At 47.0% G+C, this 25,106-nt stretch overlaps 1 protein-coding gene across 1 annotated transcript in view; it reads right to left on the bottom strand.

Moving 5' to 3' along the window:
* LOC121279963 (septin-7-like) overlaps window positions 1-25,106 on the bottom strand; it is a 192,844-nt gene that overhangs the window by 13,453 nt on the left and 154,285 nt on the right. The window contains exon 10 of the mRNA XM_041191581.1: window positions 3,112-3,237. Within this exon, the coding sequence (XP_041047515.1) occupies window positions 3,112-3,237 (126 nt within the window). The remainder of the gene's footprint in view (window positions 1-3,111; window positions 3,238-25,106) is intronic.

The raw sequence follows: 25,106 nt of genomic DNA, 5'->3' as shown, positions 1-25,106 counted from the left end.
CTGCCATTTAACACAGCTAATTACTGGAGCACTGATCCCAGCTTGGACCCCCAACACTGCACAGTCTACATGATCCTGTCATCCGACAGTGGGTCAAAACATAGGCAGTGTTGGGATGAAGGTGACTGTGACATCGTCACACTCACTGAATCATACTTGCATACATAGGAACATTTGAAATGGGAGCAGAAGCCGGCCATTCAGCCCCTTGCACCTGCTGCCCCATTCAATAAGATCATGGTTAATTCGTTAGTGTTTCAAATTCCACATTCCCACCTACCCCCGATAACCTTTGATTCCCTTGCCTAACAAAAATCTAGCTACTTCTGTCTTAAAAATGTTCAATGACCCTGCCTCCACCATCTTCTAAGGCCGAGAGTTCCAAAGTCGCACAACCCCCAGAGAAAAATTTCTCATCTCTGACCCCTAATTTTAAAACAGTGCCCCGACGTTCTGGATTCACCCACAAGAGGAAACAAGCTTTCCACGTCCACTTTGTCAAGGCCGTTCAGAATCTCATATACTTCAATCAAGTCGTGCAAACAAGCCCAGTCTGTCCAAACTTTCCTCAAAACAACCCGCTCATTCCAGGTATCAATCTAATAACCCTTATCTGAACTGCCTCCAATGCATTTACATCCTTCTGAAATAAAGAGACCAAAACTGCACACAATATTTGAGATGTGGTCTCACCAATGCCCTGTGCAACTGAAGCATGACATCCTTACTTTTGCAAGATAACAGCAAAATACTGTGAATGCTAGAAATCTGAAGTAAAAACAGGAAATGCTGGAAAAACTCAGCAGGTCTGACAGCATCTGTGAAGAGAGAAACAGAGTTAACGTTTCAAGTCAGCACGACCCTTCAAGGCTCGCAACGTTAACTTGGTTTCTCTCTTCACGGGTGCTGTCTGGCCGGTTGAATTTTTGCAGCAATTTCAGTTTTTATTTTATATTTATCATCCTTACTTATCTGTTCAATTCTTTTTGCAAAAAAAGATAGCCTTCTCAATTATTTGCTGTACCTGCATTCTAACTTTCCAGGACAATGTTGTCTGACTAGGCTATGGGACAGCTCTCCCGATATTGGCACAAGGCCCCAGATATTAGTGAGGATGACTTTGCAAGATCCACTGTGCTGGGTGTTCCTTCGTAGTTTCTGGTGCCCCCGTCAATGCCAACTGGTGCACCTGGTTTTATTCTTTCTGAATTTTCTGTAGTGGTTTGAAACAACTGAGTGGCTTGCTTAGCCATTTCAGACGGCAGTTAAGATTCAACCGCATTGCTGTGGGTCTGGAGTTACATGTATGTGAAACCGGGTAAGGATGGCAGATTAGAACATAACAACTAGGAGCAGGAGTAGATAATTCAGCCCCTCAAACCTGCCCCACCATTCATTACGATCATGACTGATCTCATTTCGGCCTTAACTCCAATTTCCCGCCCTCTCCCCATAACCTTTCAACCCATTACTAATTAAAGATCTGTCTATCTCCTCCTTAAATTTACTCAGCATCCCGGCATCTTACTCTGAGGTAGTGAATTCCACAGATTCACGACCCTTTGAGAAAAATAATTCCTCCTCATCTCTGATTTAAATCTACCACCCCTCAGCCTAAAACTATGGCCTCTCGTTCTAGAATGCCCCACAAGGGGAAACATCTGCTCCACGTCTACTTTGTCTATCCCCTTTAGCATCTTATATACCTCAATTAGATCTCCTCTCATCCTTCTAAATTCTAGCGAGTATAGGCCTAAACTGATCAATCTCTCCTCATCAGACAAGCCCTGCATCTCTGGAATCAATCTAGTGAACCTCTTCTGAACTGCCTCGAGTGCAGCTACATCCTTTTTCAAGTAAGGGGGCCAAAACTGTGCACAGTACTCCAGATGCGGTCTCACCAATGCCTTGTACAGTTGCAACAACACTTCCCTATTTTTATACTCTATTCCTTTAGCAATAAATGCCAAAATTCTATTTGCCTACCTTATTACCTGCTGTACCAGCATACTAGCTTTCAGTAATTCATGCACGAGGACACCCAGGTCCCACTGCACTGAAGCATTCTGAAGCTTCTCTCAATTTAAATAATAAGTCACCTTTTTATTCTTTCGACCAAAATGGATAACCTCACACTTATCCACGTTAAACTCCATCTGCCAAATTTTGGCCTATTCATCTAACCTGTCCATATTAATTTGTACATTTCTTTATTTCTTCATTGCAACTTACTTTCCCACTTATTTTGGTGTCATCTGCAAATTTAGCTATAGTACTTTCGATCCCGGAATCCAAGTCATTAATATAGATTGTAAATAGTTGGGGTGCAAGGACCGAACCCTGTGGCACCCCATCGGTTACAGCTTGCCATCCAGAAAAAGACCCATTGATCCTGACCCTCTGCTTTCTGTTGGTTAGCCAATCCTCTATCCAAGCTAATATATGACCCTTAACTCCATGTGATCTTACCTTGTGTATTAATCTTTTGTGCGGCACCTTATCAAAGGCCTTCTGGAAGTCCAGATATACTACATCTACAGAATCCCCATTATCCACTTTGCTTGTCACATCTTCAAAGAATTCTAGCAACTTAGTCAAACATGATTTACTCTTCATAAAACCATGCTGATTCTGATGGATTGCATTTTGACTTTCTAAATGCCCATTACTACTTCCTTCGTTATGAATTCCAACAATTTCCCAACGACAGATGTTAAACTAACTGGTCTATAGTTTCCTACTTTCTGCCTCCCCCCGTTTTTGAATAACGGCGTCAGATCACCACTTTTCCAATCAACTGGAACTTTCCAGAATCCAGGGAATTTTGGAATATTATAGCCAATGCATCCACCACTTCCGCTGCCACTTCCTTTAAGACCTTGGGATGTAGGCCATTAGCTTCTCAAGAGGACATTTGACACAGAGTGAAGTTTCTACAATGTCCAATGTGCCTCAGTTCAAGTCTAAAAGAGCCAGAGGTGCGCCAATTTCGATTGTACACACCAATCAGCATGAAGGCAGATTTAATTATGGCTTTGTGCTATCAGCTACTGATGTCAATGTAAACTGGAGAAATATAACTGCCTTGTGATGGCCCATTATCAGACTGACCTGGTGAGGGGTCCTTTAGTCTTGCTGGTATCCACCCCATTGCCAGTCACTGCTGCCAGCTTCCGACTCCGGTAGTTCTCATAATGGACGTTATTCGTAATATCCTTCAGATCCTGCATGTGTGTCCTACAATAAAACACACAATTCTTAGCAAAGCATGAACCACAAGCCAGACGCACTCACCAGCACAACCACACAGAAACACAGCACATTCCCAACTTGTCAAAAGCCAAAAAACACAGCACATTCTGCACTCGGCATGTTCAAACGACAAACACAGCAGATTCCACTCTCATCAGCAACCCAGAACACTAGCACATTCCTCACTCGTCATCAGCCCAGAAACACAGCACATTCCCTATTCGTCATCTAAAACCCAAAAAACACAACACATTTCACACTCATCATCAACTAGCAAACACATCACATTCCTCACTCGTCATCAACCCAGAAACACAGCACATTCTCCACTACTCATCAAACCCGAAACACAGCACATTCCCTATTCGTCATCTAAAACCCAAAAACACAGCACATTGCCAATTTGTCATCTAAAACCCAAAAACACAACACATATCCTATTCATCATCTAAAACCCAGAATCACTGCACATTCCCCACTCATCTACCCAGAAACATAGCACATTCCCCACTCATCATTATCAGCCCAGAAGCACACCACATTCCCCACTCATCATTAACCCAGAAACACACCACATTCCCCACTCATCATTAACCCAGAAACATAGCACATTCCCCACTCATCAACACAGAAACACAGCAGATTCCGCACTCATCAACACGGAAACACAGCAGATTCCACACTCATCAACCCAGAAACACAGCACATTCTGCACTCATCAACCCAGAAACACAGCACATTCTGCACTCATCAACACAGAAACACAGCAGATTCCGCACTCATCAACACGGAAACACAGCAGATTCCACACTCATCAACACAGAAACACAGCAGATTACGCACTCATCAACACGGAAACACAGCAGATTCCACACTCATCAACCCAGAAACACAGCACATTCTGCACTCATCAACCCAGAAACACAGCACATTCTGCACTCATCAACCCAGAAACACAGCAGATTCCGCACTCATCAACACGGAAACACAGCAGATTCCACACTCATCAGCCCAGAAACACAGTGCATTCGCCATTCATCAACCCAGAAACACAGCACATTCCCCACTCGTCAACCCGGAATACAGCACATTCCCCAATCATCTACCCAGATACACAATACATCACCCTCTCACCATTATCTACCTAGAAACACAGCACAGACCCAATCATCAGCCCAGAATCACAGCACATTCCCCACTCATCAACCAAGAAACACAGCACATTCCCCAATCATCATTAACCCAGAAACATAGCACATTCCACACTCATCAACACAGAAACACAGCACATTCCGCACTCAGCAACACAGAAACACAGCACATTCCGCACTCAGCAACACAGAAACACAGCACATTCCGCACTCAGCAACACAGAAACACAGCAGATTCTGCACTCATCAACACAGAAACACAGCAGATTCCGCACTCATCAACACAGAAACACAGCAGATTCCGCACGCATCAACACAGAAGCACAGCACATTCCCCATTCATCATCATCATCCCAAAAAGACAGCACATTTCCTATTCGTCATCATCAACCCAGAAACACGGCATGCTCCCCACTCATTATCATCTACCCAGAAACACAGAACATTCCCCACTCACCATCATCAACCCAACAACACAGCACATTCTCCACTCATCAACCCAGGAACACAGCACATTCCGCACTCACCAACCCAGAAACACAGCACATTTCCCATTCATCTACCCAGAAACATAGCACATACCCCACTCATCTACCCAGAAACACAGCACATTCCCCACTCATCTATCCAGAAACACAGCACATTCCCTACTCATCTAACCAGAAACACAGAACATTCCCCACTCATTGAACCAGAAACACAGCACATTCCTCACTCTTCTAACCAGAAACACAGAACATTCCCCAATCATCTAAACAGAAACACAGAATATTCCCCAATCATCATTAACCCAGAAGCATAGCACATACCGTACACATCAACACAGAAACATGGCACATTCCCCACTCATCTATCCAGAAACACAGCACATTCCCCAATCATTATTAACCCAGAAACATAGCACATTCCACACTCATCAACACACAAACACAGCACATTCCACACTCATCAACACAGAAAAACAGCACATTCCGCACTCATAAACACAGAAACACAGCACATTTCCCAATCATCACTAACCCAGAAACATAGCACATTCCGAACTCATCAACACAGAAACACAGCACATTCCACACTCACCAACACAGAAACACAGCACATTCCGCACTCATAAACACAGAAACACAGCACATTTCCCAATCATCACTAACCCAGAAACACAGCACATTCCACACTCATCAACACAGAAACACAGCACATTCCGCACTCAGCAACACAGAAACACAGCACATTCCGCACTCAGCAACACAGAAACACAGCACATTCCGCACTCAGCAACACAGAAACACAGCACATTCCGCACTCATGAACACAGAAACACAGCAGATTCCGCACTCATCAACACAGAAACACAGCAGATTCCGCACTCATCAACACAGAAACACAGCAGATTCCGCACGCATCAACACAGAAGCACAGCACATTCCCCATTCATCATCATCATCCCAAAAAGACAGCACATTTCCTATTCGTCATCATCAACCCAGAAACACGGCATGCTCCCCACTCATTATCATCTACCCAGAAACACAGAACATTCCCCACTCACCATCATCAACCCAACAACACAGCACATTCTCCACTCATCAACCCAGGAACACAGCACATTCCGCACTCACCAACCCAGAAACACAGCACATTTCCCATTCATCTACCCAGAAACATAGCACATACCCCACTCATCTACCCAGAAACACAGCACATTCCCCACTCATCTATCCAGAAACACAGCACATTCCCTACTCATCTAACCAGAAACACAGAACATTCCCCACTCATTGAACCAGAAACACAGCACATTCCTCACTCTTCTAACCAGAAACACAGAACATTCCCCAATCATCTAAACAGAAACACAGAATATTCCCCAATCATCATTAACCCAGAAGCATAGCACATACCGTACACATCAACCCAGAAACATGGCACATTCCCCACTCATCTATCCAGAAACACAGCACATTCCCCAATCATTATTAACCCAGAAACATAGCACATTCCACACTCATCAACACACAAACACAGCACATTCCACACTCATCAACACAGAAAAACAGCACATTCCGCACTCATAAACACAGAAACACAGCACATTTCCCAATCATCACTAACCCAGAAACACAGCACATTCCACACTCATCAACACAGAAACACAGCACATTCCGCACTCAGCAACACAGAAACACAGCACATTCCGCACTCAGCAACACAGAAACACAGCACATTCCGCACTCAGCAACACAGAAACACAGCACATTCCGCACTCAGCAACACAGAAACACAGCACATTCCGCACTCAGCAACACAGAAACACAGCACATTCCGCACTCAGCAACACAGAAACACAGCACATTCCGCACTCAGCAACACAGAAACACAGCACATTCCGCACTCAGCAACACAGAAACACAGCACATTCCGCACTCAGCAACACAGAAACACAGCACATTCCGCACTCAGCAACACAGAAACACAGCACATTCCGCACTCAGCAACACAGAAACACAGCACATTCCGCACTCAGCAACACAGAAACACAGCACATTCCGCACTCAGCAACACAGAAACACAGCACATTCCGCACTCAGCAACACAGAAACACAGCACATTCCGCACTCAGCAACACAGAAACACAGCACATTCCGCACTCAGCAACACAGAAACACAGCACATTCCGCACTCAGCAACACAGAAACACAGCACATTCCGCACTCAGCAACACAGAAACACAGCACATTCCGCACTCAGCAACACAGAAACACAGCACATTCCGCACTCAGCAACACAGAAACACAGCACATTCCGCACTCAGCAACACAGAAACACAGCACATTCCGCACTCAGCAACACAGAAACACAGCACATTCCGCACTCAGCAACACAGAAACACAGCACATTCCGCACTCAGCAACACAGAAACACAGCACATTCCGCACTCAGCAACACAGAAACACAGCACATTCCGCACTCAGCAACACAGAAACACAGCACATTCCGCACTCAGCAACACAGAAACACAGCACATTCCGCACTCAGCAACACAGAAACACAGCACATTCCGCACTCAGCAACACAGAAACACAGCACATTCCGCACTCAGCAACACAGAAACACAGCACATTCCACACACATCAACACAGAAGCAAAGCACACGCCCCACTCATCATCATCATCCCAAAAAGACAGCACATTCCCTATTCGTCATCATCAACCCAGAAACAAGGCATGCTCCCCACTCACCATTATCAACGCAAGAACACAGCACATTCTCCACTCATCCACACAAAAACACAGCACATTCCGCACTCATCAACACAGAAACACAGCACATTCCGCACTCATCAACACAGAAACACAGCACATTCCGCACTCATCAACACAGAAACAGAGAACATTCCGCACTCATCAACACAAAAACACACCACATTCCCCATTCACATACCCAGAAACACAGCACATTCCCCACTCATCTACCCAGAAACACAGCACATTCCCCACTCATCTACCCAGAAACACTGCACATTCCCCACTCATCTACCCAGAAATACTGCACATTCCCCACTCATCTACCCAGAAACACTGCACATTCCCCACTCATCTACCCAGAAACACAGCACATTCCCACTCATCTACCCAGAAACACAGCACATTCCACACTCATCTACCCAGAAACACAGCACATTCCACACTCATCAACACTGAAACACAGCACATTTCGCACTCATCAACAGAGAAGCACAGCACATTCCCAGCTCATCATCATCATCCCAAAAAGACAGCACATTTCCTATTCGTCATCATCAACCCAGAAACATGGCATGCTCCCCACTCATTATCATCTACCCAGAAACACAGAACATTCCACACTCACCATCATCAACCCAACAACACAGCACATTCTCCACTCATCAACACAAAAACACAACACATTCCCCATTCACCTACCCAGAAACACAGCAGATTCCCCACTCATCTACCCAGAAACACTGCACATTCCCCACTCATCTACCCAGAAACACTGCACATTCCCCACTCATCTACCCAGAAACACAGCACATTCCCCACTCATCTACCCAGAAACACAGCAGAGTCGCCACTCATCAACCCAGAAACACAGCACTTTCCCCACTCATCATCAACCCAGAAACACAGCACATTCCCCAATCGTCATTAACCGAGAAATATAGCACATTCCGCACTCATCAACACAGAAACACAGCAGATTTCGCACTCAGCAACACAGAAACACAGCACATTCCGCACTCAGCAACACAGAAACACAGCACATTCCGCACTCAGCAACACAGAAACACAGCAGATTCCGCACTCAGCAACACAGAAACACAGCAGATTCCGCACTCAGCAACACAGAAACACAGCACATTCCGCACTCAGCAACACAGAAACACAGCACATTCCGCACTCAGCAACACAGAAACACAGCACATTCCGCACTCAGCAACACAGAAACACAGCAGATTCCGCACTCAGCAACACAGAAACACAGCACATTCCGCACTCAGCAACACAGAAACACAGCAGATTCCGCACTCAGCAACACAGAAACACAGCAGATTCCGCACTCAGCAACACAGAAACACAGCAGATTCCGCACTCAGCAACACAGAAAACACAGCACATTCCGCACTCAGCAACACAGAAACACAGCACATTCCGCACTCAGCAACACAGAAACACAGCAGATTCCGCACTCAGCAACACAGAAACACAGCACATTCCGCACTCAGCAACACAGAAACACAGCACATTCCGCACTCAGCAACACAGAAACACAGCAGATTCCGCACTCAGCAACACAGAAACACAGCAGATTCCGCACTCAGCAACACAGAAACACAGCAGATTCCGCACTCAGCAACACAGAAACACAGCACATTCCGCACTCAGCAACACAGAAACACAGCACATTCCGCACTCAGCAACACAGAAACACAGCACATTTCCCAATCATCACTAACCCAGAAACACAGCACATTCCACACTCATCAACACAGAAACACAGCACATTCCGCACTCAGCAACACAGAAACACAGCACATTCCGCACTCAGCAACACAGAAACACAGCACATTCCGCACTCATGAACACAGAAACACAGCAGATTCCACACTCATCAACACAGAAACACAGCAGATTCCGCACTCATCAACACAGAAACACAGCAGATTCCGCACGCATCAACACAGAAGCACAGCACATTCCCCATTCATCATCATCATCCCAAAAAGACAGCACATTTCCTATTCGTCATCATCAACCCAGAAACACGGCATGCTCCCCACTCATTATCATCTACCCAGAAACACAGAACATTCCCCACTCACCATCATCAACCCAACAACACAGCACATTCTCCACTCATCAACCCAGGAACACAGCACATTCCGCACTCACCAACCCAGAAACACAGCACATTTCCCATTCATCTACCCAGAAACATAGCACATACCCCACTCATCTACCCAGAAACACAGCACATTCCCTACTCATCTAACCAGAAACACAGAACATTCCCCACTCATTGAACCAGAAACACAGCACATTCCTCACTCTTCTAACCAGAAACACAGAACATTCCGCACTCATAAACACAGAAACACAGCACATTTCCCAATCATCACTAACCCAGAAACATAGCACATTCCGAACTCATCAACACAGAAACACAGCACATTCCACACTCACCAACACAGAAACACAGCCATTCCGCACTCATAACACAGAAACACAGCACATTTCCCAATCATCACTAACCCAGAAACACAGCACATTCCACACTCATCAACACAGAAACACAGCACATTCCGCACTCAGCAACACAGAAACACAGCACATTCCGCACTCAGCAAACACAGAAACACAGCACATTCCGCACTCATCAACACAGAAACACAGCACATTCCGCACTCAGCAACACAGAAACACAGCACATTCCGCACTCAGCAACACAGAAACACAGCACATTCCGCACTCAGCAACACAGAAACACAGCACATTCCGCACTCAGCAACACAGAAACACAGCACATTCCGCACTCAGCAACACAGAAACACAGCACATTCGCACTCAGCAACACAGAAACACAGCACATTCCGCACTCAGCAACACAGAAACACAGCACATTCCGCACTCAGCAACACAGAAACACAGCACATTCCGCACTCAGCAACACAGAAACACAGCACATTCCGCACTCAGCAACACAGAAACACAGCACATTCCGCACTCAGCAACACAGAAACACAGCACATTCCGCACTCAGCAACACAGAAACACAGCACATTCCGCACTCAGCAACACAGAAAACACAGCACATTCCGCACTCAGCAACACAGAAACACAGCACATTCCGCACTCAGCAACACAGAAACACAGCACATTCCGCACTCAGCAACACAGAAACACAGCACATTCCGCACTCAGCAACACAGAAACACAGCACATTCCGCACTCAGCAACACAGAAACACAGCACATTCCGCACTCAGCAACACAGAAACACACAGCACATTCCGCACTCAGCAACACAGAAAACACAGCACATTCCGCACTCAGCAACACAGAAACACAGCACATTCCGCACTCAGCAACACAGAAACACAGCACATTCCGCACTCAGCAACACAGAAACCACAGCACATTCCGCACTCAGCAACACAGAAACACAGCACATTCCGCACTCAGGCAACACAGAAACACAGCACATTCCGCACTCAGCAACACAGAAACACAGCACATTCCGCACTCAGCAACACAGAAACACAGCACATTCCGCACTCAGCAACACAGAAACACAGCACATTCCGCACTCAGCAACACAGAAACACAGCACATTCCGCACTCAGCAACACAGAAACACAGCACATTCCGCACTCAGCAACACAGAAACACAGCACATTCCGCACTCAGCAACACAGAAACACAGCACATTCCACACACATCAACACAGAAGCAAAGCACACGCCCCACTCATCATCATCATCCCAAAAAGACAGCACATTCCTATTCGTCATCATCAACCCAGAACAAGGCATGCTCCCCACTCACCATTATCAACGCAAGAACACAGCACATTCTCCACTCATCCACACAAAAACACAGCACATTCCGCACTCATCAACACAGAAACACAGCACATTCCGCACTCATCAACACAGAAACACAGCACATTCCGCACTCATCAACACAGAAACAGAGAACATTCCGCACTCATCAACACAAAAACACACCACATTCCCCATTCACATACCCAGAAACACAGCACATTCCCCACTCATCTACCCAGAAACACAGCACATTCCCCACTCATCTACCCAGAAACACTGCACATTCCCCACTCATCTACCCAGAAATACTGCACATTCCCCACTCATCTACCCAGAAACACTGCACATTCCCCACTCATCTACCCAGAAACACAGCACATTCCCACTCATCTACCCAGAAACACAGCACATTCCACACTCATCTACCCAGAAACACAGCACATTCCACACTCATCAACACTGAAACACAGCACATTTCGCACTCATCAACAGAGAAGCACAGCACTTCCCAGCTCATCATCATCATCCCAAAAAGACAGCACATTTCCTATTCGTCATCATCAACCCAGAAACATGGCATGCTCCCCACTCATTATCATCTACCCAGAAACACAGAACATTCACACTCACCATCATCAACCCAACAACACAGCACATTCTCCACTCATCAACACAAAAACACAACACATTCCCCATTCACCTACCCAGAAACACAGCAGATTCCCCACTCATCTACCCAGAAACACTGCACATTCCCCACTCATCTAAGCAGAAACACTGCACATTCCCCACTCATCTACCCAGAAACACAGCAGAGTCGCCACTCATCAACCCAGAAACACAGCACTTTCCCCACTCATCATCAACCCAGAAACACAGCACATTCCCCAATCGTCATTAACCGAGAAATATAGCACATTCCGCACTCATCAACACAGAAACACAGCAGATTTCGCACTCAGCAACACAGAAACACAGCAGATTCCGCACTCAGCAACACAGAAACACAGCAGATTCCGCACTCAGCAACACAGAATCACAGGCACATTCCGCACTCAGCAACACAGAAACACAGCACATTCCGCACTCAGCACACAGAAACACAGCACATTCCGCACTCAGCAACACGAACACAGCACATTCCGCACTCAGCAAACACAGAAACACAGCACATTCCGCACTCAGCAACACTGAAACACAGCACATTCGCACTCAGCAACACAGAAACACAGCAGATTCCGCACTCAGCAACACAGAAACACAGCAATTCGCACTCAGCAACACAGAAACACAGCCAGATTCGCACTCAGCAAACACAGAACACAGCAGATTCGCACTCAGCAACACAGAAACACAGCAGATTCCGCACTCAGCAACACAGAAACACAGCACATTCCGCACTCAGCAACACAGAAACACAGCACATTCCGCACTCAGCAACACAGAAACACAGCAGAGTCCGCACTCAGCAACACAGAAATCACAGCACATTCCGCACTCAGCAACACAGAAACACAGCACATTCCGCACATCAGAACACAGAAACACAGCACATTCCGCACTCCGCAACACAGAAACACAGCACATTCCGCACTCAGCAACACAGAAACACAGCACATTCCGCACTCAGCACACAGAAACACAGCACATTCCGCACTCAGCAACACAGAAACACAGCACATTCCGCACTCAGCAACACAGAAACACAGCACATTCCGCACTCAGGCAAACACAGAAAACACAGCACATTCCGCACTCAGCAACACAGAAACACAGCACATTCCGCACTCCAGCAACACAGAAACACAGCACATTCCGCACTCAGCAACACAGAAACACAGCACATTCCGCACTCAGCAACACAGAAACACAGCACATTCCGCACTCAGCAACACAGAAACACAGCACATTCCGCACTCAGCAACACAGAAACACAGCACATTCCGCACTCAGCAACACAGAAACACAGCACATTCCGCACTCAGCAACACAGAAACACAGCACATTCCGCACTCAGCAACACAGAAACACAGCACATTCCGCACTCAGCAACACAGAAACACGCACATTCCGCACTCAGCAACACAGAAACACAGCACATTCCGCACTCAGCAACACAGAAACACAGCACATTCCGCACTCAGCAACACAGAAACACAGCACATTCCGCACTCAGCAACACAGAAACACAGCACATTCCGCACTCAGCAACACAGAAACACAGCACATTCCGCACTCAGCAACACAGAAACACAGCACATTCCGCACTCAGCAACACAGAAACACAGCACATTCCGCACTCAGCAACACAGAAACACAGCACATTCCGCACTCAGCAACACAGAAACACAGCACATTCCGCACTCAGCAACACAGAAACACAGCACATTCCGCACTCAGCAACACAGAAACACAGCACATTCCGCACTCAGCAACACAGAAACACAGCACATCCGCACTCAGCAACACAGAAACACAGCACATTCCGCACTCAGCAACACAGAAACACAGCACATTCCGCACTCAGCAACACAGAAACACAGCACATTCCGCACTCAGCAACACAGAAACACAGCACATTCCGCACTCAGCAACACAGAAACACAGCACATTCCGCACTCAGCAACACAGAAACACAGCACATTCCACACACATCAACACAGAAGCAAAGCACACGCCCCACTCATCATCATCATCCCAAAAAGACAGCACATTCCCTATTCGTCATCATCAACCCAGAAACAAGGCATGCTCCCCACTCACCATTATCAACGCAAGAACACAGCACATTCTCCACTCATCCACACAAAAACACAGCACATTCCGCACTCATCAACACAGAAACACAGCACATTCCGCACTCATCAACACAGAAACAACAGCACATTCCGCACTCATCAACACAGAAACAGAGAACATTCCGCACTCATCAACACAAAAACACACCACATTCCCCATTCACATACCCAGAAACACAGCACATTCCCCACTCATCTACCCAGAAACACAGCACATTCCCCACTCATCTACCCAGAAACACTGCACATTCCCCACTCATCTACCCAGAAATACTGCACATTCCCCACTCATCTACCCAGAAACACTGCACATTCCCCACTCATCTACCCAGAAACACAGCACATTCCCACTCATCTACCCAGAAACACAGCACATTCCACACTCATCTACCCAGAAACACAGCACATTCCACACTCATCAACACTGAAACACAGCACATTTCGCACTCATCAACAGAGAAGCACAGCACATTCCCAGCTCATCATCATCATCCCAAAAAGACAGCACATTTCCTATTCGTCATCATCAACCCAGAAACATGGCATGCTCCCCACTCATTATCATCTACCCAGAAACACAGAACATTCCACACTCACCATCATCAACCCAACAACACAGCACATTCTCCACTCATCAACACAAAAACACAACACATTCCCCATTCACCTACCCAGAAACACAGCAGATTCCCCACTCATCTACCCAGAAACACTGCACATTCCCCACTCATCTACCCAGAAACACTGCACATTCCCCACTCATCTACCCAGAAACACAGCACATTCCCCACTCATCTACCCAGAAACACAGCAGAGTCGCCACTCATCAACCCAGAAACACAGCAGAGTCGCCACTCATCAACCCAGAAACACAGCACTTTCCCCACTCATAATCAACCCAGAAACACAGCACATTCCCCAATCGTCATTAACCGAGAAATATAGCACATTCCGCACTCATCAACACAGAAACACAGCAGATTTCGCACTCAGCAACACAGAAACACAGCACATTCCGCACTCAGCAACACAGAAACACAGCAGATTCCGCACTCAGCAACACAGAAACACAGCAGATTCCGCACTCAGCAACACAGAAACACAGCAGATTCCGCACTCAGCAACACAGAAACACAGCAGATTCCGCACTCAGCAACACAGAAACACAGCACATTCCGCACTCAGCAACACAGAAACACAGCACATTCCGCACTCCAGCAACACAGAAACACAGCACATTCCGCACTCAGCAACACAGAAACACAGCAGATTCCGCACTCAGCAACACAGAAACACAGCAGATTCCGCACTCAGCAACACAGAAACACAGCAGATTCCGCACTCAGCAACACAGAAACACAGCAGATTCCGCACTCAGCAACACAGAAACACAGCACATTCCGCACTCAGCAACACAGAAACACAGCACATTCCGCACTCAGCAACACAGAAAACACAGCACATTCCGCACTCAGCAACACAGAAACACAGCAGATTCCGCACTCAGCAACACAGAAACACAGCAAATTCCGCACTCAGCAACACAGAAACACAGCACATTCCGCACTCAGCAACACAGAAACACAGCACATTCCGCACTCAGCAACACAGAAACACAGCACATTCCGCACTCAGCAACACAGAAACACAGCACATTCCGCACTCAGCAACACAGAAACACAGCACATTCCGCACTCAGCAACACAGAAACACAGCACATTCCGCACTCAGCAACACAGAAACACAGCACATTCCGCACTCAGCAACACAGAAACACAGCACATTCCGCACTCAGCAACACAGAAACACAGCACATTCCGCACTCAGCAACACAGAAACACAGCACATTCCGCACTCAGCAACACAGAAACACAGCACATTCCGCACTCAGCAACACAGAAACACAGCACATTCCGCACTCAGCAACACAGAAACACAGCACATTCCGCACTCAGCAACACAGAAACACAGCACATTCCGCACTCAGCAACACAGAAACACAGCACATTCCGCACTCAGCAACACAGAAACACAGCACATTCCGCACTCAGCAACACAGAAACACAGCACATTCCGCACTCAGCAACACAGAAACACAGCACATTCCGCACTCAGCAACACAGAAACACAGCACATTCCGCACTCAGCAACACAGAAACACAGCACATTCCGCACACATCAACACAGAAGCAAAGCACACTCCCCACTCATCATCATCATCCCAAAAAGACAGCACATTCCCTATTCGTCATCATCAACCCAGAAACAAGGCATGCTCCCCACTCACCATTATCAACGCAACAACACAGCACATTCTCCACTCATCAACACAAAAACACAGCACATTCCGCACTCATCAACACAGAAACACAGCACATTCCGCACTCATCAACACAGAAACACAGCACATTCCGCACTCATCAACACAGAAACACAGCACATTCCGCACTCATCAACACAGAAACACAGCACATTCCGCACTCATCAACACAGAAACACAGCACATTCCGCACTCAGCAACACAGAAACACAGCACATTCCGCACTCATCAACACAGAAACACAGCACATTCCGCACTCATCAACACAGAAACACAGCACATTCCGCACTCATCAACACAGAAACACAGCACATTCCACACTCATCAACACTGAAACACAGCACATTTCGCACTCATCAACAGAGAAGCACAGCACATTCCCAGCTCATCATCATCATCTCAAAAAGACAGCACATTTCCTATTCGTCATCAACAACCCAGAAACATGGCATGCTCCCCACTCATTATCATCTACCCAGAAACACAGAACATTCCCCACTCACCATCATCAACCCAACAACACAGCACATTCTCCACTCATCAACACAGAAACACAGCACATTCCCCAATCATCATTAACCCAGAAATATAGCACATTCCGCACTCAGCAACACAGAAACACAGCACATTCCGCACTCAGCAACACAGAAACACAGCACATTCCGCACTCAGCAACACAGAAACACAGCACATTCCGCACCTCAGCAACACAGAAACACAGCACATTCCGCACTCAGCAACACAGAAACACAGCACATTCCGCACTCAGCAACACAGAAACACAGCACATTCCGCACTCAGCAACACAGAAACACCGCACATTCCGCACTCAGCAACACAGAAACACAGCACATTCCGCACTCAGCAACACAGAAACACAGCACATTCCGCACTCAGCAACACAGAAACACAGCACATTCCGCACTCAGCAACACAGAAACACAGCACATTCCGCACTCAGCAACACAGAAACACAGCACATTCCGCACTCAGCAACACAGAAACACAGCACATTCCGCACTCAGCAACACAGAAACACAGCACATTCCGCACTCAGCAACACAGAAACACAGCACATTCCGCACTCAGCAACACAGAAACACAGCACATTCCGCACTCAGCAACACAGAAACACAGCACATTCCGCACTCAGCAACACAGAAACACAGCACATTCCGCACTCAGCAACACAGAAACACAGCACATTCCGCACTCAGCAACACAGAAACACAGCACATTCCGCACTCAGCAACACAGAAACACAGCACATTCCGCACTCAGCAACACAGAAACACAGCACATTCCGCACTCAGCAACACAGAAACACAGCACATTCCGCACTCAGCAACACAGAAACACAGCACATTCCGCACTCAGCAACACAGAAACACAGCACATTCCGCACTCAGCAACACAGAAACACAGCACATTCCGCACTCAGCAACACAGAAACACAGCACATTCCGCACTCAGCAACACAGAAACACAGCACATTCCGCACTCAGCAACACAGAAACACAGCACATTCCGCACTCAGCAACACAGAAACACAGCACATTCCGCACTCAGCAACACAGAAACACAGCACATTCCGCACTCAGCAACACAGAAACACAGCACATTCCACACACATCAACACAGAAGCAAAGCACACTCCCCACTCATCATCATCATCCCAAAAAGACAGCACATTCCCTATTCGTCATCATCAACCCAGAAACAAGGCATGCTCCCCACTCACCATTATCAACGCAAGAACACAGCACATTCTCCACTAATCCACACAAAAACACAGCACATTCCGCACTCATCAACACAGAAACACAGCACATTCCGCACTCATCAACACAGAAACACAGCACATTCCGCACTCATCAACACAGAAACAGAGAACATTCCGCACTCATCAACACAGAAACAGAGAACATTCCCCATTCACATACCCAGAAACACAGCACATTCCCCACTCATCTACCCAGAAACACAGCACATTCCCCACTCATCTACCCAGAAACACAGCACATTCCCCACTCATCTACCCAGAAACACTGCACATTCCCCACTCATCTACCCAGAAACACTGCACATTCCCCACTCATCTACCCAGAAACACTGCACATTCCCCACTCATCTACCCAGAAACACTGCACATTCCCCACTCATCTACCCAGAAACACAGCACATTCCCACTCATCTACCCAGAAACACAGCACATTCCACACTCATCTACCCAGAAACACAGCACATTCCCCACTCATCATCTACCCAGAAACACAGCACATTCTCCTATCATCATTAACCCAGAAATATAGCACATTCAGCACTAATCAACACAGAAACACAGCACATTCCGCTCTCATCAACACAGAAACACAGCACATTCCGCTCTCATCAACACAGAAACACAGCACATTCCGCACTCATCAACACAGAAACACAGCACATTCCGCTCTCATCAACACAGAAACACAGCACATTCCGCACTCATCAACACAGAAACAGCACATTCCGCACTCATCAACACAGAAAAACAGCACATTCCGCACTCATCAACACAGAAACACAGCACATTCCGCACTCATCAACACAGAAACACAGCACATTCCGCACTCATCAACACAGAAACACAGCACTATCCCCACCCATCATCAACAACCCAGAAAAATAGCACATTCCCCACTCATCAACCCAGAAACACAGCACATTCCATATTCATCATCATCAACCCACAAACACAGCACATTCCCCACTCATCATCATCCCAAAAACACAGCACATTCCCTATTCGTCATCATCAAACCAGAAACACAGCACATACCCCACTCACCAACCCAGAAACACAGCACATTTCCTATTCCTTATCAACACAGAAACACAATACATTCCATTATTTCATCAACCACCCAGAAAAACAGCATATTCCCTAATCATCATCAGCCCAGAAACACAGCACATTCTCCACTCATCATGATCATCAACACAGAAACACAGCACATTCCCAAATCATCATCAACCCAGAAACACAGCACATCCCAAACTCGTCAAACCGGAATCACAGCACATTCCACAATCATCTACCCAGATACACAATACATTCCCCACTCACCATCATCAGCCCAGAAACACAGCACATTCCCCACACATCACCATCTACCCAGAAACACAGTGCATTCGCCACTCATCAATCCAGAAACAGAGCACATTCCCCACTCGTCGACCCAGAATTACAGCACATTCCCCAATCATCTACCCAGATACACAATACATTCCCCTCTCACCATTATCTACCTAGAAACACAGCACAGACCCACTCATCAACACAGAATCACAGCACATTTCACACTTATCAACCCAGAAACACAGCACATTCCCCACTCATCAACCCAGGAACACAGCACATTCCGCACTCATCAACCCAGAAACACAGCACATCGCCCACTCACCAAACCAGAAACACAGCACATTCCCCACTCATCAACTCAGAAACACAGCACATTCCCCACTCACGAACACAGAAGCACAGCACATTCCCCACTCGTCAACCCAGAAACACAGCACATTCCCCACTCATCAACCCAGAAACACAGCATATTCCCCACTCAAGAACCCAGAAACACAGCACATTCCCCACTCATCTACCCAGAAACACAGCACATTCCGCAGTCAGCAACACAGAAACACAGCACATTCCGCAGTCAGCAACACAGAAACACAGCACATTCCGCACTCAGCAACACAGAAACACAGCACATTCCGCACTCAGCAACACAGAAACACAGCACATTCCGCACTCAGCAACACAGAAACACAGCACATTCCGCACTCAGCAACACAGAAACACAGCACATTCCGAACTCAGCAACACAGAAACACAGCACATTCCGCACTCATAAACACAGAAACACAGCACATTCCGCACTCAGCAACACAGAAACACAGCACATTCCGCACTCAGCAACACAGAAACACAGCACATTCCGCACTCAGCAACACAGAAACACAGCACATTCCGCACTCAGCAACACAGAAACACAGCACATTCCGCACTCAGCAACACAGAAACACAGCACATTCCGCACTCAGCAACACAGAAACACAGCACATTCCGCACTCAGCAACACAGAAACACAGCACATTCCGCACTCAGCAACACAGAAACACAGCACATTCCGCACTCAGCAACACAGAAACACAGCACATTCCGCACTCAGCAACACAGAAACACAGCACATTCCGCACTCAGCAACACAGAAACACAGCACATTCCGCACTCAGCAACACAGAAACACAGCACATTCCGCACTCATCAACACAGAAACACAGCACATTCCGCACTCATCAACACAGAAACACAGCACATTCCGCACTCATCAACACAGAAACACAGCACATTCCACACTCATCAACACTGAAACACAGCACATTTCGCACTCATCAACAGAGAAGCACAGCACATTCCCAGCTCATCATCATCATCCCAAAAGCACATTTCCTATTCGTCATCATCAACCCAGAAACATGGCATGCTCCCCACTCATTATCATCTACCCAGAAACACAGAACATTCCACACTCACCATCATCAACCCAACAACACAGCACATTCTCCACTCATCAACACAGAAACACAGCACATTCCCCAATCATCATTAACCCAGAAATATAGCACATTCCGCACTCAGCAACACAGAAACACAGCACATTCCGCACTCAGCAACACAGAAACACAGCACATTCCGCACTCAGCAACACAGAAACACAGCACATTCCGCACTCAGCAACACAGAAACACAGCACATTCCGCACTCAGCAACACAGAAACACAGCACATTCCGCACTCAGCAACACAGCACATTCCGCACTCAGCAACACAGAAACACAGCACATTCCGCACTCAGCAACACAGAAACACAGCACATTCCGCACTCAGCAACACAGAAACACAGCACATTCCGCACTCAGCAACACAGAAACACAGCACATTCCGCACTCAGCAACACAGAAACACAGCACATTCCGCACTCAGCAACACAGAAACACAGCACATTCCGCACTCAATAACACAGAAACACAGCACATTCCGAACTCAGCAACACAGAAACACAGCACATTCCGCACTCAGCAACACAGAAACACAGCACATTCCGCACTCATCAACACAGAAACACAGCACATTCCGCACTCAGCAACACAGAAACACAGCACATTCCGCACTCAGCAACACAGAAACACAGCACATTCCGCACTCAGCAACACAGAAACACAGCACATTCCGCACTCAGCAACACAGAAACACAGCACATTCCGCACTCAGCAACACAGAAACACAGCACATTCCGCACTCAGCAACACAGAAACACAGCACATTCCGCACTCAGCAACACAGAAACACAGCACATTCCGCACTCAGCAACACAGAAACACAGCACATTCCGCACTCAGCAACACAGAAACACAGCACATTCCGCACTCAGCAACACAGAAACACAGCACATTCCGCACTCAGCAACACAGAAACACAGCACATTCCGCACTCAGCAACACAGAAACACAGCACATTCCGCACTCAGCAACACAGAAACACAGCACATTCCGCACTCAGCAACACAGAAACACAGCACATTCCGCACTCAGCAACACAGAAACACAGCACATTCCGCACTCAGCAACACAGAAACACAGCACATTCCACACACATCAACACAGAAGCAAAGCACACTCCCCACTCATCATCATCCCAAAAAGACAGCACATTCCCTATTCGTCATCATCAACCCAGAAACAAGGCATGCTCCCCACTCACCATTATCAACGCAAGAACACAGCACATTCTCCACTCATCCACACAAAAACACAGCACATTCACCATTCACATACCCAGAAACACAGCACATTCCCCACTCATCTACCCAGAAACACAGCACATTCCCCACTCATCTACCCAGAAACACTGCACATTCCCCACTCATCTACCCAGAAACACTGCACATTCCCCACTCATCTACCCAGAAACACTGCACATTCCCCACTCATCTACCCAGAAACACAGCACATTCCCACTCATCTACCCAGAAACACAGCACATTCCACACTCATCTACCCAGAAACACAGCACATTCCCCACTCATCATCTACCCAGAAACACAGCACATTCTCCTATCATCATTAACCCAGAAATATAGCACATTCAGCACTAATCAACACAGAAACACAGCACATTCCGCTCTCATCAACACAGAAACACAGCACATTCCGCTCTCATCAACACAGAAACACAGCACATTCCGCACTCATCAACACAGAAACACAGCACATTCCGCTCTCATCAACACAGAAACACAGCACATTCCGCACTCATCAACACAGAGACACAGCACATTCCGCACTCATCAACACAGAAAAACAGCACATTCCGCACTCATCAACACAGAAACACAGCACATTCCGCACTCATCAACACAGAAACACAGCACATTCTGCACTCATCAACACAGAAACACAGCACTATCCCCACTCATCATCAACAACCCAGAAAAATAGCACATTCCCCACTCATCAACCCAGAAACACAGCACATTCCATATTCATCATCATCAACCCACAAACACAGCACATTCCCCACTCATCATCATCCCAAAAACACAGCACATTCCCTATTCGTCATCATCAAACCAGAAACACAGCACATACCCCACTCACCAACCCAGAAACACAGCACATTTCCTATTCCTTATCAACACAGAAACACAATACATTCCATTATTTCATCAACCACCCAGAAAAACAGCATATTCCCTAATCATCATCAGCCCAGAAACACAGCACATTCTCCACTCATCATGATCATCAACACAGAAACACAGCACATTCCCAAATCATCATCAACCCAGAAACACAGCACATCCCAAACTCGTCAACCCGGAATCACAGCACATTCCACAATCATCTACCCAGATACACAATACATTCCCCACTCACCATCATCAGCCCAGAAACACAGCACATTCCCCACACATCACCATCTACCCAGAAACACAGTGCATTCGCCACTCATCAACCCAGAAACACAGCACATTCCCCACTCGTCGACCCGGAATTACAGCACATTCCCCAATCATCTACCCAGATACACAATACATTCCCCTCTCACCATTATCTACCTAGAAACACAGCACAGACCCACTCATCAACACAGAATCACAGCACATTTCACACTTATCAACCCAGAAACACAGCACATTCCCCACTCATCAACCCAGGAACACAGCACATTCCGCACTCATCAACCCAGAAACACAGCACATCGCCCACTCACCAAACCAGAAACACAGCACATTCCCCACTCATCAACTCAGAAACACAGCACATTCCCCACTCACGAACACAGAAGCACAGCACATTCCCCACTCGTCAACCCAGAAACACAGCACATTCCCCACTCATCAACCCAGAAACACAGCATATTCCCCACTCAAGAACCCAGAAACACAGCACATTCCCCACTCATCTACCCAGAAACACAGCACATTCCCCACTAATCAACCCAGAAACACAGCACATTCGTCACTCGTCAGCCCAGAAACACAGCACATTCCGCACTCATCAACACAGAAACACAGCACATTCCGCACTCATCAACACAGTAACACAGCACATTACGCACTCATCAACACAGAAACACAGCACATTCCCCACTCATCATCATCTCAAAAAGACAGCTCATTTCCTATTCGTCATCATCTACCCAGAAACACAGAACATTCCCCACTCATCTACCCAGAAACAGAGCACATTCCCCACTCATCTACCCAAAAACACTGCACATTCCCCACTCATCTACCCAAAAAAACAGCACATTCCCCACTCATCTACCCAAAAACACTGCACATACCCCAATCATCTACCCAGAATCACAGCACATTCCCCACTCATCTACCCAGAAACAGAGCACATTCCCCACTCATCTACCCAGAAAAACTGCACATTCCCCACTCATCTACCCAAAAAAACAGCACATTCCCCACTCATCTACCCAAAAACACTGCACATACCCCACTCATCTACCCAGAAACACAGCACATTCCCCACTAATCTACCCAGAAACACAGCACATTCCCCACTCATCTACCCAGAATCACAGCACATTCCCCACTCATCTACCCAGAAACAGAGCACATTCCCCACTCATCTACCCAGAAAAACTGCACATTCCCCACTCATCTACCCAGAAACACTGCACATTCCCCACTCATCTACCCAGAAACACAGCACATTCCCCAGTCATCTACCCAGAAACACAGCAGAGTCGCCACTCATCAACCCAGAAACACAGCACATTCCCCACTCATCATCAACCCAGAAACACAGCACATTCCCCAATCATCATTAACCGAGAAATATAGCACATTCCGCACTCATCAACACAGAAACACAGCAGATTCCGCACTCATCAACACAGAAACACAGCAGATTCCGCACTCAGCAACACAGAAACACAGCACATTCCGCACTCAGCAACAC

This window comes from Carcharodon carcharias, chromosome 7, assembly GCF_017639515.1.
Source record: "Carcharodon carcharias isolate sCarCar2 chromosome 7, sCarCar2.pri, whole genome shotgun sequence".
Taxonomy (NCBI): Eukaryota; Metazoa; Chordata; class Chondrichthyes; order Lamniformes; family Lamnidae; genus Carcharodon; species Carcharodon carcharias.
The sequence above is the reverse complement of the archived record's forward strand: the minus strand, read 5'-3'. Positions and strand labels throughout refer to the sequence as shown.